The sequence below is a fragment of the Symphalangus syndactylus genome, chromosome 5, assembly GCF_028878055.3.
Source record: "Symphalangus syndactylus isolate Jambi chromosome 5, NHGRI_mSymSyn1-v2.1_pri, whole genome shotgun sequence".
Classification (NCBI taxonomy): domain Eukaryota; kingdom Metazoa; phylum Chordata; class Mammalia; order Primates; family Hylobatidae; genus Symphalangus; species Symphalangus syndactylus.
In genome coordinates this window covers 116,610,201-116,627,968 of record NC_072427.2, presented here as the reverse complement: position 1 = coordinate 116,627,968, position 17,768 = coordinate 116,610,201, and the positions used below count along the sequence as shown (strand labels likewise).

Sequence of the window (17,768 nt, the reverse complement as noted above, 5' to 3'; positions counted from 1 at the left end):
AAAAATTTTTAAAAAGCTCATTTCAGATTTAGGGCATGGCATTGAGATCATTAGCAAGTAAGTTGTGGGCAGTAAAAACAATGAAGAGAAGAAAGGGGAAGAACAACTATCCTGCTGGTACACCTTGCCCTTTCTTTTCTTTTCCCCATCCCAATTTCTGCTTTTCATCATTCTAGTTAACAACAACTTGGTGTGGGGAGCAGGAAACAGAATGAGGAAGCTATAACTCTCTCCCCATACTCAATAATGATGAGGATCTGTTGAACCCCCAGCCCCTTTTAAAAATCACAATTTTTCATCTCAAATCCAGCTCCAGTTGTTTTGCCCCTTTCCGACCCCAAGCCTCAGCTCTGGCTTCTCAGCACCTGCACCCTGGAGAGCCTCTGCCAATGGCTCACAGCTTGGCTGTCTTATCCTTCCTGCCAGGGTTTTTAGACAGGAATGAGTTCCAGGCAGCTGACTTACAAAAGGACATTTGTAACACAACCTGTTCTTAATATGGAGACTATATTTATAAAAAAACAAATTCACCTTCAAAGGATGAAAATTAGTCTACTATCAAAGGTCTTTTTTGAAAAATATAGTAAGGGCTGAGATCAAAATTTTGAGAGACATTCTAAAAATGTTCTGAGTAATGATACAATAGGTAAAGTGTTTACCCTCTCAGGCTGATTGCTTTAAAAAATGGAGTCTCTTTTTAATATATGTAATTTTTAATACTTTTGTTAAACTCACACCTTTATTTACACTTAGACCTTAAAAATTCATTCATTCAATTCATTTAACATTTCCCTCAGTTAGACTTTGTGAATGAGAGAAATAGGAAAGAGATGTTTCTTTTCCCCATGATACCTCCTAAATCCTTCATCCGTTGAAGTACTCTTCTAGGTGTCGGCAGGGGCAGGAGAAAGAGAGCAGAGCAAACTGAACGGTTCACTCCTTTTAAAGCTTATTGTACTATATGACATTATGATATAATTGAGTGAAGCTGGGCTTTGGAGACAGACAAATCAGGATTCAAATCCTAGCTCCATTACTTATGTGCCCATGGACAAGTTAATTGACCTCCCCAAGTCTATAAATTGGGAATAAATATCACCTATCTCACAGGACTGCTGGGGGAATTAAACGAGGTAACATATGTGAGCTATTTAGCTCGATAAGGCTGGTCAACCATTCTCCTGCTGGTCAGTACAATGAATAAACAGATTTAGGTCATACAGTTTACATGCAGACAGGAAAAACTATATGACACTCTTTTTCCGAAATGGGTCTTCAATTGACCACAAAATGAGAAGCTACACACATATACATCCCACATACTAAATGTAAAATTAGAAGAAAACGGACTCATTATTAATGTGTAAAAGATACTAAAAAAAGAAGTGAAGTTAATTAAGAGACTGTAATTCTGGCCAAGATAAATCTATTGTAAATTTTAAAATATTCAGAATTAACACTTAGAAGGCCAGTCCTTGGAAAAGTAAGTCTCTGATCACTATATCACTACATTTTTAATAGACATCATGATTTTCTAGAATAATTTATCCACTCTAGGTTTATAAGGTATAACTGAAATATTTTTAAAAATTCATCAGAACTGATATTTTACACAACTATTAATTTAGGAGGGAGTCATTCTAACAAGACTCAATTCCCAAAATTGTCAATTCCAAAAATTCATCTTTGAATAAAAATAGTCATATGAATGCATAGTAAAAAATATCACTCTTGTTATTTTTTAGTAAGGCTTCGTACAGTTTTGTTTTTTTGAGACTAAGTTACCTGTCACAGTGTGCAAAGATAATTTTATTTGTAAGCATTAGTTTCTGGAATGGGAATCTAACAAGTAATTTTCAAATTTAATCTTATTATTTTACTTCTAATATTAATTTAGATACACATATACATATACGTACATATAAAAGTACATCTAAACACATTCTATAAATGTAAAAGTAGCAATGGGAAAATTAATAACATATCAGCTGGGGAATCTACAGTTTCATATGCCAGCAAAGCAATATATAGAAACATAGCATTAAGCTTTATAATGAAAGGATTATTATTTTCTTGGCTCAACAAACCCATCTGAATTTAGTGTTAAGTGGAGTAAGAGTGAACTCATACAAGTACTGAAAGGATGAAGTTCTTTGATCTAACTCTTCTTTTGCTACCAATTCTAAATACAGTAATACCTCTGTCAGTTTTTAGCTTGTTCACAGTAATGTTGTACCTGCTGGTGCTGCTGCCATTACAGTTAGAGCTGCCATTGACTTGGTGCCTATATAGTGACTTTTTACAAGGAAGCGGGCTAATTCCAAGACGGTGTCAAATGGTTGGCTTAACACTTTCTGGGCCCACTCACACACAAGACGGCAAGCAGAAGAGATAACTTCTTCATCAATATTTTGAAGCTGCCCAGAAGGTTCAGCTCCTTCCAACTAGGCAAAGAAAAAAGGAAATGTTAACTTGTAAAAGACCAGAGAAATTAAATTGAAGCACGTTAAAGATATGTATTCTTAATTAGAAGATACAATATAAATCTGTGGGTTAAAGTAGTATGAATTGACCCACTGGCAGACATATAAGAGCTTTGCAAATAAGGGACTCATACCCACTAGTGCACAGCAGTCAGCAGCCTTGCGAATATAACATTTTATTTTTTTTTTTTTTTTTTTTTTTTTTTTTTTTTTTTTTTTTTGTTTTTTTTTTGTTTTTTTTTTTATTATTATACTTTAGGGTTTTAGGGTACATGTGCACAATGTGCAGTTTTGTTACATATGTATCCATGTGCCATGTTGATTTCCTGCACCCATTAACTCGTCATTTAGCATTAGGTGTATCTCCTAATGCTGTCCCTCCCCCCTCCCCCCACCCCACAACAGTCCCCGGAGTGTGATGTTCCCCTTCCTGTGTCCATGAGTTCTCATTGTTCAATTCCCACCTATGAGTGAGAACATGCGGTGTTTGGTTTTTTGTCCTTGCGATAGTTTACTGAGAATGATGTTTTCCAGTTTCATCCATGTCCCTACAAAGGACACGAACTCATCATTTTTTATGGCTGCATAGTATTCCATGGTGTATATGTGCCACATTTTCTTAATCCAGTCTATCGTTGTTGGACATTTGGGTTGGTTCCAACTCTTTGCTATTGTGAATAGTGCCGCAATAAACATACGTGTGCATGTGTCTTTATAGCAGCATGATTTATAGTCCTTTGGGTATATACCCAGTAATGGGATGGCTGGGTCAAATGGTATTTCTAGTTCGAGATCCCTGAGGAATCGCCACACTGACTTCCACAATGGTTGAACTAGTTTACAGTCCCACCAACAGTGTAAAAGTGTTCCTATTTCTCCACATCCTCTCCAGCACCTGTTGTTTCCTGATTTTTTAATGATGGCCATTCTAACTGGTGTGAGATGGTATCTCACTGTGGTTTTGATTTGCATTTCTCTGATGGCCAGTGATGATGAGCATTTCTTCATGTGTTTTTTGGCTGCATAAATGTCTTCTTTTGAGAAGTGTCTGTTCATGTCCTCTGCCCACTTTTTGATGGGGTTGTTTGTTTTTTTCTTGTAAATTTGTTTGAGTTCATTGTAGATTCTGGATATTAGCCCTTTGTCAGATGAGTAGGTTGCAAAAATTTTCTCCCATTGTGTAGGTTGCCTGTTCACTCTGATGATAGTTTCTTTTGCTGTGCAGAAGCTCTTTAGTTTAATGAGATCCCATTTGTCGATTTTGGCTTTTGTTGCCATTGCTTTTGGTGTTTTAGACATGAAGTCCTTGCCCACGCCTATGTCCTGAATGGTATTGCCTAGGTTTTCTTGTAGGATTTTAATGGTTTTAGGTCTAACATATAAGTCTTTAATCCATCTTGAATTAATTTTTGTATAAGGTGTAAGGAAGGGATCCAGTTGCAGCTTTCTACATATGGCTAGCCAGTTTTCCCAGCACCATTTATTAAATAGGGAATCCTTTCCCCATTTCTTGTTTTTGTCAGGTTTGTCAAAGATCAGATAGTTGTAGCTATGCGGCATCATTTCTGAGGGCTCTGTTCTGTTCCATTGATCTATGTCTCTGTTGTGGTACCAGTACCATGCTGTTTTGGTTACTGTAGCCTTGTAGTATAGTTTAAAGTCAGGTAGCGTGATGCCTCCAGCTTTGTTCTTTTGGCTTAGGATTGACTTGGCGATGCGGGCTCTTTTTTGGTTCCATATGAACTTTAAAGTAGTTTTTTCCAATTCTGTGAAGAAAGTCATTGGTAGCTTGATGGGGATGGCATTGAATCTATAAATTACCTTGGGCAGTATGGCCATTTTCACGATATTGATTCTTCCAACCCATGAGCATGGAATGTTCTTCCATTTGTTTGTATCCTCTTTTATTTCATTGAGCAGTGGTTTGTAGTTCTCCTTGAAGAGGTCCTTCACATCCCTTGTAAGTTGGATTCCTAGGTATTTTATTCTCTTTGAAGCAATTGTGAATGGGAGTTCACTCATGATTTGGCTCTCTGTTTGTCTGTTATTGGTGTACAAGAATGCTTGTGATTTTTGTACATTAATTTTGTATCCTGAGACTTTGCTGAAGTTGCTGATCAGCTTAAGGAGATTTTGGGCTGAGACAATGGGGTTTTCTAGATATACAATCATGTCATCTGCAAACAGGGACAATTTGACTTCCTCTTTTCCTAATTGAATACCCTTTATTTCCTTCTCCTGCCTGATTGCTCTGGCCAGAACTTCCAGCACTATGTTGAATAGGAGCGGTGAGAGAGGGCATCCCTGTCTTGTGCCAGTTTTCAGAGGGAATGCTTCCAGTTTTTGCCCATTCAGTATGATATTGGCTGTGGGTTTGTCGTAGATAGCTCTTATTATTTTGAGATACGTCCCATCAATACCTAATTTATTGAGAGTTTTTAGCATGAAGGGTTGTTGAATTTTGTCAAAGGCCTTTTCTGCATCTATTGAGATAATCATGTGGTTTTTGTCTTTGGTTCTGTTTATATGCTGGATTACATTTATTGATTTGCGTATGTTGAACCAGCCTTGCATCCCAGGGATGAAGCCCACTTGATCATGGTGGATAAGCTTTTTGATGTGCTGCTGGATTCGGTTTGCCAGTATTTTATTGAGGATTTTTGCATCAATGTTCATCAAGGATATTGGTCTGAAATTCTCTTTTTTGGTTAAGTCTCTGCCAGGTTTTGGTATCAGGACGATGCTGGCTTCGTAAAATGTGTTAGGGAGGATTCCCTCTTTTTCTATCGACTGGAATAGTTTCAGAAGGAATGGTACCAGTTCCTCCTTGTACCTCTGGTAGAATTCAGCTGTGAATCCATCAGGTCCTGGACTCTTTTTGGTTGGTAAGCTATTGATTATTGCCACAATTTCAGAACCTGTTATTGGTCTATTCAGAGATTCAACTTCTTCCTGGTTTAGTCTTGGGAGGGTGTATTTGTCGAGGAATTTATCCATTTCTTCTAGATTTTCTAGTTTATTTGCATAGAGGTGTTTGTAGTATTCTCTGATGGTAGATTGTATTTCTGTGGGATCGGTGGTGATATCCCCTTTTTCGTTTTTTATTGCATCTATTTGATTCTTCTCTCTTTTCTTCTTTATTAGTCTTGCTAGCGGTCCATCAATTTTGTTGATCTTTTCAAAAAACCAGCTCCTGGATTCATTAATTTTTTGAAGGGTTTTTTGTGTCTCTATTTCCTTCAGTTCTGCTCTGATTTTAGTTATTTCTAGCCTTCTGCTAGCTTTTGAATGTGTTTGCTCTTGCTTTTCTAGTTCTTTTAATTGTGATGTTAGGGTGTCAATTTTGGATCTTTCCTGCTTTCTCTTGTGGGCATTTAGTGCTATAAATTTCCCTCTACACACTGCTTTGAACGTGTCCCAGAGATTCTGGTATGTTGTGTCTTTGTTCTCGTTGGTTTCAAAGAACATCTTTATTTCTGCCTTCATTTCATTATGTACCCAATAGTCATTCAGGAGCAGGTTGTTCAGTTTCCATGTAGTTGAGTGGTTTTGACTGAGTTTCTTAATCCTGAGTTCTAGTTTGATTGCACTGTGGTCTGAGAGACAGTTTGTTATAATCTCTGTTCTTTTACATTTGCTGAGAAGAGCTTTACTTCCAACTATGTGGTCAATTTTGGAATAGGTGTGGTGTGGTGCTGAAAAAAATGTATATTCTGTTGATTTGGGGTGGAGAGTTCTGTAGATGTCTATTAGGTCCACTTTATGTAGAGCTGAGTTCAATTCCTGGATATCCTTGTTAACTTTCTGTCTCGTTGATCTGTCTAATGCTGACAGTGGGGTGTTAAAATCTCCCATTATTATTGTGTGGGAGTTTAAGTCCCTTTGTAGGTCACTGAGGACTTGCTTTATGAATCTGGGTGCTCCTATGTTGGGTGCATATATATTTAGGATAGTTAGCTCTTCTTGTTGAATTGATCCCTTTACCATTATGTAATGGCCTTCTTTGTCTCTTTTGATCTTTGTTGGTTTAAAGTCTATTTTATCAGAGACTAGGATTGCAACCCCTGCCTTTTTTTGTTTTCCAGTTGCTTGATAAATCTTCCTCCATCCCTTTATTTTGAGTCTATGTGTGTCTCTGCACGTGAGATGGGTTTCCTGGATACAGCACACTGATGGGTCCTGACTCCTTATCCAGTTTGCCAGTCTGTGTCTTTTGATTGGAGCATTTAGCCCATTTACATTTAACGTGAATATTGTTATGTGTGAATCTGATCCTGTCATTATGATGTTAGTTGGTTATTTTGCTCGTTAGTTGCTATAGTTTCTTCCTAGCCTCGATGGTCTTTACAATTTGGCATGTTTTTGCAGGGGCTGGTACCGGTTGTTCCTTTCCATGTTTAGTGCTTCCTTCAGGAGCTCTTTTAGGGCAGGCCTGGTGGTGACAAAATCACTCAGCGTTTGCTTGTCTGTAAAGTATTTTATTTCTCCTTCACTTATGAAGCTTAGTTTGGCGGGATAGGAAATTCTGGGCTGAAAATTCTTTTCTTTAAGAATGTTGAATATCGGCCCCCACTCTCTTCTGGCTTGTAGAGTTTCTGCTGAGAGATCAGCTGTTAGTCTGATGGGCTTCCCTTTGTGGGTAACCCGACCTTTCTCTCTGGCTGCCCTTAACATTTTTTCCTTCATTTCCACTTTGGTGAATCTGACAATTATGTGTCTTGGAGTTGCCCTTCTTGAGGAGTATCTTTGTGGCGTTCTCTGTATTTCCTGAATCTGAATGCTGGCCTGCCTTGCTAGATTGGGGAAGTTCTCCTGGATAATATCTTGCAGAGTGTTTTCCAACTTGGTTCCATTCTCCCCATCATTTTCAGGTACACCAATCAGACGTAGGTTTGGTCTTTTCACATAGTCCCAAATTTCTTGGAGGCTTTGTTCATTTCTTTTTATTCTTTTTTCTCTAAACTTTCCTTCTCTCTTCATTTCATTCATTTCATCTTCTATCAGCGATACCCTTTCTTCCAGTTGATCGCATCTGCTACTGAGGCTTCTGCATTCTTCGCGTAGTTCTCGAAACTTGGCTTTCAGCTCCATCATCTCCTTGAAGCCCTTCTCTCCATTGGTTATTCTAGTTATCCATTCTTCTAATTTTTTTTCAAAGTTTTTAACTTCTTTGCTATTGTTTTGAATTTCCTCTCGTAGCTCAGAGTAGTTTGATCGTCTGAAGCCTTCTTCTCTCAACTCATCAAAGTCATCCTCCATCCAGCTTTGTTCCGTTGCTGGTGAGGAACTGCGTTCCTTTGGAGGAGGAGAGGTGCTCTGTTTTTTAGAGTTTCCAGTTTTTTTGGTCTGTTTTTTCCCCATCTTTGTGGTTTTGTCTACTTTTTGTCTTCGATGATGGTGATGTACAGATGGGTTTTTGGTGTGGATGTCCTTTCTCTTTGTTAATTTTCCTTCTACCAAACAAGACCCTCAGCTGCAGGTCTGTTGGAGTTTACTAGAGGTCCACTCCAGACCCTGTTTGGCTGGGTCTCAGCAGCGGTGGCTGCAGAACAGTGGATTTTCGTGAGACCACAAATTCAGCTGTCTGATAGTTCCTCTGAAAGTTTTGTCTCAGAGGAGTACCCGGTTGAATGAGGTGTCAGTCTGTCCCTACTGGGGGGGTGCCTCCCAGTTAGGCTGCTCAGGGGTGAGGGACCCACTTTAGGAGGCAGTCTGTCCGTTCTCAGATCTCCAGCTGCATGCTGGGAGAACCACTACTCTCTTCAAAGCTGTCAGTCAGACAGGGACATTTAAGGCTGTGGAGGTTCTCGCTGAGTTTTTGGTTGTCTGTGCCCTGCCCCCAGAGGTGGAGTCTACAGGGGCAGGCGGGCCTCCTTGAGCTGTGGTGGGCTCCACCCAGTTCGAGCTTCCTGGCTGCTTTGTTTACCTAAGCAAGCCTGGGCAATGGCGGGCGCCCCTCCCCCAGCCTCGTTGCCGCCTTGCAGCGTGATCTCAGACTGCTGTGCTAGCAATCAGCGAGACTCTGTGGGCATAGGACCCTCCGAGCCAGGTGCGGGACACAATCTCCTAGTGTGCCGTTTTCCAGGCCCGTTGGAAAAGCACAGTACTAGGACGGGACTGACCCGATATTCCAGGTGCCGTCTGTTTCCCCTTTCTTTGACTAGGAAAGGGAACTCCCTGACCCCTTGCGCTTCCCGAGTGAGGCAATGCCTCGCCCTGCTTCGGCTCGCGCACAGTGCGCTTCACCGACTGTCCTGCACCCACTGTTAGGCACTCCCTAGTGAGATGAAACCGGTACCTCAAGCAGAAATGCAGAAATCACCCGTCTTCTGTGTCGCTGGGGCTGGGAGCTGGAGACCGGAGCTGTTCCTATTCGGCCATCTTGGCTCCACCCCCGCGAATATAACATTTTAAATGGTTTTTAAACATACAAGAAGACTGATATTTTGAATCTTTCTAATGTCAATAAAACTATGCCAATAGCCACATATTTTTTCTAAAATTCCTATAAAACATATTACATGATGACTGACTTTTTCCTCTTGACTATACACACATATAGTCAATATATATTTTGGAAATATCAAGAAATCAGTAACTTCAAAACTTTTGTTCCCCCAAATTTCATGTTGATGTAGGTCATATACATTAACATTTTTCAGCCACTGTGTGATTTTTTTTTTCTTATTTGTAAAAAGCACAGTCGCTAGCCTTAACCAAATGAGACTTTGCAGGATGCATTTCAATGTTGATATAAAGGTACAATTTTACTTATTAAAAAGAAAAGGCTGAATTCTTACCCCATCTCCAGTTTTGTGAAAGTCAAGGTTGGGCAGTGTTGGCATATGAACAAAAGCTTTTTTTCTTAGTCCACTGTAGCAATATGTAATAAACAGTTAAGGTCTAAATATTCAAAATTAAATGAATTGATGAATTGCTTATACAGACAGCACTTTAGAAGTAACTATATGAAATGAGAAAAAAATCAACATGACATAACATCTACTTTCTGAATTCTTCAGTAAGAAAAACCTTAATATTAAAAACTTGGGACACTTTTACTCTTTTGAAACTGAAATGTCCTTTTAGAATGTTAAATACTACTGTCTTAAATGAAAGGATTCTCATCTGTTATAAATTTTATGAATAAATGTTCCTAATATGCTGTGCCAGCCACCAGTAACAAACAGGTCAGAAGGAAATGAATAGCCAGATGGAAACCTGGCACAGGGAAGGGAAACTTTAGCCCAGGGCACCGGGACAAAAACAACTCTTAAGAGTGTCACAAGGGCTTTAACCTTTTCGTATCTCTTTTTCCACTGAAACATACAGGATTATCACCTGTAACATGCCAAAGACACATCAAAACATTTTTGTTTGCATTTGGGAAGCAAGAATAGGTCATGCAACAAGTGGTTAGAGAACACCTGGAACCATTTTAGAAAAGCAAGTTTCTTCCCTTCCCCTTCCTCTCTCATCTCCTCCATTTTATGCTCTGAAAAAAGGACAAGAGCTAAAGAGGGAGAAAATGGATGTAATCCTAATATGATACAAAGACCCTCTACTTTACAATCTTCTTCTAAGAGGAGAAAGAACTATAATGAATTCTTAATTTTAATTTCCTTATTTCTGTTTGCTCCTAAGTATTTCTCCATCACAAGAAGGACCTTTTCTATACTCTGGCTTTAATTTTAATATGGGCTTTAAATGGATGGCTGAAAAATACTTGTACTGAAAGATTAGTGTTTCTGTTAAAGTTCCATAAGATTTTTTTTTTGCCAAGGAGATCCCCTATGTTTCTAAATTAAAGGAAGAAAAGAAGATAAGCTAGCATCTTTCTCCACTTTTATTCATATAATTGTTAAACATATGGCAGGCCTCAAAACTTCTTACTGTTAAAACAAAGGAGATCAGACCATTAATAACACTTTACATTGATAGACTAAGGTAAAATCTATCACAATTCTAATCTATGAATAAACCATTATTTGCTATTTCTTTCACAGTGTGATAAATACCTGTGAAAGTTACATTTGCAATTATTCTACTTAATGCTTTTGAGTTGCTTTAATTTGAAGTTTATTTCTAAATAAAGTTGCCAGTTGAACTACAACAGATGTTCTATAACAAGTGAGAACGCAGAGCTATTACTAAAACCATTCTGGTAAAGGATATTTAGATTTGCCTCTTGTGCCCAAACGGCGTGCCTTCATGTTTGGAAAGACGTTTTTCATGATCTTTCCAAAATCAGCAGCACTTAATGGATGGTAACCAAGATTGTCACAATAGCTCCTGCAAAAGAAGGAAGGACCAATTTAGAGTGACAGGACTCAGAATTATATCGTGGGGTGCTATTTCAATACAATTTGATCCTTCTGACAAAGTGAAGCAAAGGATCTTTCAAGTCATTTACCACAACGTCTGTGATTATCACTCTTTGGTGATGCATGTTAACTCAGGTTTAGTTAGCTGGCTTCACCCTCAGGGTATACAGTCCTGCTTTCAATAACATTCCTAAATCTTTCAGTAAGATATAATGTTGGTACAAAGTTTTCGAATTACAATCCCAACCAGCGCTCATAAATGAATATATCCAGCTCAGCCAGTAGGGCTGTAAGTTTCCACATATGTATCAGGCTCACATACTGGGATAATTTCCAATATACATATCACGCACATCAGACAGAGATAATACTACTAGATGGTTTAAAATTTAGAAATGTGATATGTTTGAACTAAAAGGGACCCTATGAATACACCAACACTCTCATTTTACTGATAAGAGAAAAAACAGGCACGGGGAGAGGTTCCAAAGGTCCTAGTGTTATCCTCCTTCTACCCCCACCATCCCTAGTATTGCCAAGAAAAAAGTTACTTTGTAAGACAGTAACTTCAAGTGGGATCTGGAGACACACCAAGTCTTAACTGCTACTGGAATCAGGTGTTCTGTTTTTCTCTAGAGCTGCCAGTCATAGGTAAAATGTCAATCCTCTACCAGTTCAGCAGCAGACCAAGGCCACACCTTATTCTGGCCACCAAGGCCTTTGGGAGAACCACTATCTGGGAAATATGAATGAAGAGGAAGCCAGAGGAATTCCCTTGTCTCCGCCTCACCTCTCATTTAGCATCAACCAGGACAGCTTCTTGATGAAGTCATGCAGAAAAGAAATGAAAACAACTGGAACACATGGTGGGCAGGGTGTAATGGAAACCAGGACTTGGGTCTTTTTGTAGATTGCTGAATGTCCTGATAACATCCCTAAAGTGACCTGAGCTCAAGAAGTTAAGTTGGGAGAGACTCAAGAGGAGGCAGAGACCCCTGGGAGACTTAATACAGAAAGAATAGGGGTAGGTCTGGAGACAATGGTATTTCTTGTTTGTCGCTTCCCTATTCCCACAGCAAATCCTGCATACCCCTGGGGGTTAGACGGGAAGGAGTAGCCCAGCAAACACATCACCAACAATGCTACGAGCAGAAAGGGAACTAATGTGTACTGAAAGTTTCCCATACAGGAGGTGTTAGCAGCCTCATATTTAAATTGAGACTAAACTTGATACTTTGAGGGCTCAGGGGGTCTTGCAAGGTTGAAGGTGCAAAGTGAAGAGGTAACTATTTTGGGTGCTGACAATGGAAATGAGCTGCATCAAATCACAACAATTTCAGAAGCAAGTTAAATTAGTTCTTTATGGTTCAAATCGGCACAAAAAGAAAATGAGAATGAGGCTCTTTTGCACCTCAGGGACTCGACCCATGTTGGTTCCTCTACCTGGAACATTACTTTTCTTATCTTTCAAGTCTCTGCTTAAATTTTACGATTTTTGAAAGGATCTCTTCTGACTAAAGCAATGTCCTCATGCCACACCCTCATCATGTTCCCTATCAGTGTAATCTGTTTCTTTTCTTTGCATGAGTTACAATCACATAATAGTTAATTTGTCTTCATCACATTAAAAGACTTAAAAAAGCAAAGAAGAAACATTGCCCCCCTCTGGATCCTAGGACAGCACTGGCAGAAATGGGCCTAAAAAACTGAAATCAAATAAACAGAGGCAGTGTAATGAGACATTTGAGAGATAATATATCCATTCTATTCTCCCTCTGTGTTTCAGATTTTGATTATTTTTTTTTTTCATTACGTTAGTAAACCAAAATTTTTTACTTTGGCAGAAGGGGTAGGAGAAAGGTTGGCAAAAGAAGTAATGTTAAGTATCATCGACCTAAAGACATAAAGTGAGCAAAATTAATATAGTAAGTAAGTTTATTTGGGCCAAGATTGAGGACTGCAGACTGAGAAATGCTGAGAAGTGCTCCAGAGAATGAAGGAGAGGCTCATGTTTTTAAAGAAAAAAAGGACGGGGGCAATTACAAAAATTGTTTGTCAAGAATTCTCATTGGTGTAGAGAAATAACTGATTAGTAATTGGCTATACATTGTTGAACTATAGGATATGAGTTATGCTGCCTAGCATATGGCATTGTTAGGTTAGTTTATGGTTACTTGGTGGTGACAGTCTAAAGTCCATACAGCAGGCAGATTACTTAGCTCAAAGAGGGGAGTGAGAGATGACTACTTTCACATTTTAATGCCCCACTGGGCCCAGTAATTTAAAAGGGCTCACATTCCTCAGATAAAAAGTTTCTTGTCTTTCTTGGTATCCAGATGACCAATGCCAATTTGTTTTTCAAATACAATTTATATTGTGTTGTTATTTCACAAAATCATCCAATTCCATCTGGTTTTTGATACTTATTCTACCTTTTGGAAGGATATAACAACCTCATTGTCAAATACTCTGGTGGATAAATATTAAAAGTACTTTGTAGACATATAAATAGCTCAAATTATTCCTCCTGAATCATGTCAGAAGAAAATTGCCTATGATTCAAAACTTTATGCTCTGATAACTCATTTCAAACAGAAAATAAAGAGGGCATCAATGTAAAAACAACAAGAACAATACCTAGAACAGGTTCACAATTTCTTTAATTTTGTGAAATGTTAGAAATGAAAAAAATAAATCAGAAGTTGTATAGTTCAAGTTCCTGCCAGATGTAGAAATGGTCATACTCCTAAATGATGGGTTACCTCAACATGAACCCCTCTTTGATGGGGAGGACTCTTTATTGTGAGGTGGCCTATCCAATTTCTAGTGGTTATAATTTTTAAAGAAAAAGAATTTCAATAGGACACCTTTCCCCATTAAGAAAAATCTAGATATTCAATGATTCTTTTAAAAATCTAATTTAGTAAGTATTTACATAATATTTATTCAATTTTGTGCTATATAACAAACCATTGGTCATTCCAGGCCATGTGGAGATCTTGGTTAGTTTACATCTCATTTTCCTGCTTCATAACGTTAGCTGCAGGTTGACCAAGCAAGATACAGTGTCAATTAACTCTTAACTCTGTCAGATTATACTTTGCAAGACTCAAAAAAGGGTGAGGAACGGAGAATGTTCTGTTCACGCAATCACTAACACTCTAATGTCATTTTAAAAATGAAATAATTTCACACCAGTAATCCCATCACTTTGGGAGGCCGAGGCAGGCGGATCACAAGGTCAGGAGATTGAGACCATCCTGGCTAACATGGTGAAACCCTGCCTCTACTAAAAATACAAAAATTTAGCTGGGTGTGGTGGCGGGTGCCTGTAGTCTCAGCTACTTGGGAGGCTGAGGCAGGAGAATGGCATGAACCCAGGAGGCGGAGCTTGCAGTGAGCCGAGATCGTGCCACTGCACTCCAGCCTGGGCAACAGAGCAAGACTCTGTCTCGGAAAAAAAAAAGAAAGAATTGTTTTTTTTTTCTCTTGCTCCTTGTTTAAAAGTACATTTTTAAGCCTGAAATTAAGTCTAATATTCAGTATGACTATGAACACATCACTCAAAATCCATGGTAACAATTCAGTCTTTAATATTCATTCATGTCACTTACAAATTTAATTGTACAAGTTAAAGGTAAACATTGTTTAATGGTACAAAAATATACAAAAAAAAAAGAATCACAAAAGACTTGTGGTAAAATATAGTCATGGGATACCTAACCATACCTGACATTTTTTGAGTGCTTTCTTTGTGTTAAATCATTTAATCCTCTCAACAACCTTAGGACAGGTAGTTTTATTAAACATATTTTATAGATGAGGAACTTGCACAGAGAGGTGCACTAATCCCTTTATTTAACAGATGAGGTATTTTTATTGCTAATTGATAACTATAAGCATACTGAATGAATAAAGAAGAATCAAATAGCAACAAAAAATGATGCAGGCGATATCGCCACTGATCCCACAGATAAAACAATAAAAAATGATAATAAACCAATAAAAAATGATACAGGGGATATCGCCACTGATCCCACAGAAATACAACTACCATCAGAGAATACTATAAATACCTCTACACAAATAAACTAGAAAATCTAGAAGAAATGGAAAAATTCCTGGACACATACACCCTCCCAAGACTAAACCAGGAAGAAGTTGAATTTTTGAATAGACCAATAACAGGTTCTGAAATTGAGGCAGTAATAAATAGCCTACCAACCAAAAAAAGCCCAGGACCAGATGGACTCAAAGCCAAATTCTACCAGAGGTACAAAGAGGAGCTGGTACCATTTCTTCTGAAACTATCCCAAATAATTGAAAAGGAAGGACTCCTCCCTAACTCATTTTATGAGGCCAGCATCATCCTGATACCAAATCCTGGCAGAGACACAACAAAAAACTTCAGGCCAGTATCCCTGATGAACATCAATGCAAAAATCCTCAATAAAATACTGGCAAACTGAATCCAGCAGCACATCAAAAAGCTTATCCACCACCATCAAGTCAGCTTCATCCCTGGGAAGCAAGGTTGGTTCAACATACGCAAATCAATAAATGTCATCCATCACATAAACAGAACCAATGACAAAAACCACATGATTCTCTCAATAAATGCAGAAAAGGCCTTCGAAAAACATTGATATCCCTTTATGTTAGAAACTCTCAATAAACTAGGTATTGATGGAACATATCTCAAAATAGTAAGATTTATTTATGACGAACACAGCCAATATCATACTGAATGGGCAAAAGCTGGAAGCGTTCCCTTTGAAAACCAGCACAAGACAAGAATGTACTCTTACCACTCCTATTCAACATAGTACTGGAAGTTCTAGCCAGGGAATCAGGCAAGAGAAAGAAAGAAAGGATATTTAAATAGGAAGAGACAAAGTCAAACTGTCTCTGTATGCAGACGACATGATCCTATATTTAGAAAACCCCATCGTCTCAGCCCAAAAACTCTTTAAGCTGATAAGCAACTTCGGCAAAGTCTCAGGATACAAAATCAATGTGCAAAAATCACAAGCATTCCTATACATCAACAATAGACAAGCAGAGAGCCAAATCATGAATGAACTCCCATTCACAATTGCTACAGAGAATAAAATACCTAGGAATACAGCTAACAAGGGAAGTGAAGGACCTCTTCAAGAACTACAAACCTATTTAAGAAATGGTACTGGGAAAACTGGCTAGCCATATGGAGAAAACTGAAACTGGACCCCTTCCTTACACCTTATACACAAATTTACTCAAGATGGATTAAAGACTTAAATGTAAAACCCCAAACCATAAAAACCCTAGAAGAAAATCTAGGCAATACCATTCAGGACATAGGCGTGGGAGAAGATTTTATGAAGAAATCGCCACAAGCAATTCCAACAAAAGCTAAAATTGACAACTGGGATCTAGTTAAACTGAAGAGCTTCTGCACAGCAAAAGAAACTATCAACAGAGCGAATAGACAACCTATAGAATAAGAGAAAATTTTTGCAATCTACCTATCGGACAAAGGTCTAAGATCCAGAATTTACATGGAACTTAAATTTACAAGATAAAAACAAACAACCCCATCAAAAAGTGGGCAAAGGACATAAACAGACACTTCTCAAAAGAAGATATTTATGCAACCAACAAAAATATGAAAAAAATCTCCACTGATCATTAGAGAAATGCAAATCAAAACCACAATGAGACACCATCTCATGCCGGTCAGAATGGTGATTATTAAAAAGTCAAGAAACAACAGATGCTGGCAAGGATGTGCAGAAATAGGAACACTTTTACACTGTTGGTGGGAATGGGAATGTAAATTAGTTCAACCATTGTGGAAGACAGTGTGGAGCTTCCTCAAGGATCTAGAACTAGAAATACCATTTGACTCAGCAATTCCATTACTGTGCATATACCCAAAGGAATATAAATCATTCTATTATAAAGACACATGCACATGTATGTTTACTGCAGCACTATTCACAATAGCAAAGACATAGAACCAACCCAAATGCCCATCAATGATAGACTGGATAAAGAAAATGTGGTACATATACACCATGGAATACTATGCAGCCATTAAAAGGAATGAGATCATGTCCTTTGCAGGGACATGGATGAAGCTGGAAGCCATCATCCTCAGCAAACTAATGCAGGAACAGAAAACCAAACACTGTATGTTCTTACTCATAAGTGGGAGCTGAACAATCAGAACACATGGACACAGGGAGGGGAACAACACACACCATGGCCTCTTGCGGGGGTAGTGAGGGGAGGGAAGAGCATTAGGACAAATAGCTAATGCATGCAGGGCTTAATACCTAGGTGACGGGTTGACAGGTGCAGCAAACCACCATGGCACATGTTTACCTATGTAACAAACCTGCACATTCTGCACATGTATCCCGGAATGTAGAGTAAAATAAAATTAAAAAAAAAAAAAAAAAAAAAGCAAACTGAATGCTTGTACTGTAACCAAAATTACATCATTAAATTTTTTCCCTAATATTTTTAAAAACAATTTATTAAGAATTATCAATTTTCTGTTAAAAGGACTCTTAAGACTTACCTAGACCCATAATGTTATTTTAGTGAGTCTTAGTATTCAAATATTGTAAATGCCAATAAAAGATATGGGAATTTTGGGAGGTCCCAAAGACACGGTAGAATTACATTGCCTTAAAAGTATTAATCAAACAAAACATTTGCTAGACAATCTGAAAGACAAATGAAGTAAAAGTAATATGGTCAAATATCTGATTCGCTTGAGCCTTAGAAAGTGGTTGTGGTAATCCTCCCTTATTTTTAAGGAGTAAACAGATCTTAAGACTCTGGAGAGAAAATTCTTCAAAAGTGCCTGACCCTAACCATAAAGAAATTGGTCTTTTTCAGTTGGGCGTGGTGGCTCGTGCCTGTATTCCTAGCACTCTGGGAGGCCGAGGTGGGCGACTGCCTGAGCTCA

At 38.4% G+C, this 17,768-nt stretch overlaps 1 protein-coding gene across 8 annotated transcripts in view; it reads right to left on the bottom strand.

The window, feature by feature from the left end:
• The window catches only part of RFX7 (regulatory factor X7), a 161,614-nt gene that overhangs the window by 9,137 nt on the left and 134,709 nt on the right, over positions 1-17,768 (bottom strand). For all 8 annotated transcript variants that reach the window (XM_063639387.1, XM_063639388.1, XM_063639389.1 and 5 more), the window contains 3 exons: positions 10,659-10,775; positions 9,284-9,368; positions 2,237-2,444 (listed from right to left, as the gene is read on the bottom strand). In XM_063639387.1, the coding sequence (XP_063495457.1) occupies positions 2,237-2,444; positions 9,284-9,368; positions 10,659-10,775 (410 nt within the window). The remainder of the gene's footprint in view (positions 1-2,236; positions 2,445-9,283; positions 9,369-10,658; positions 10,776-17,768) is intronic.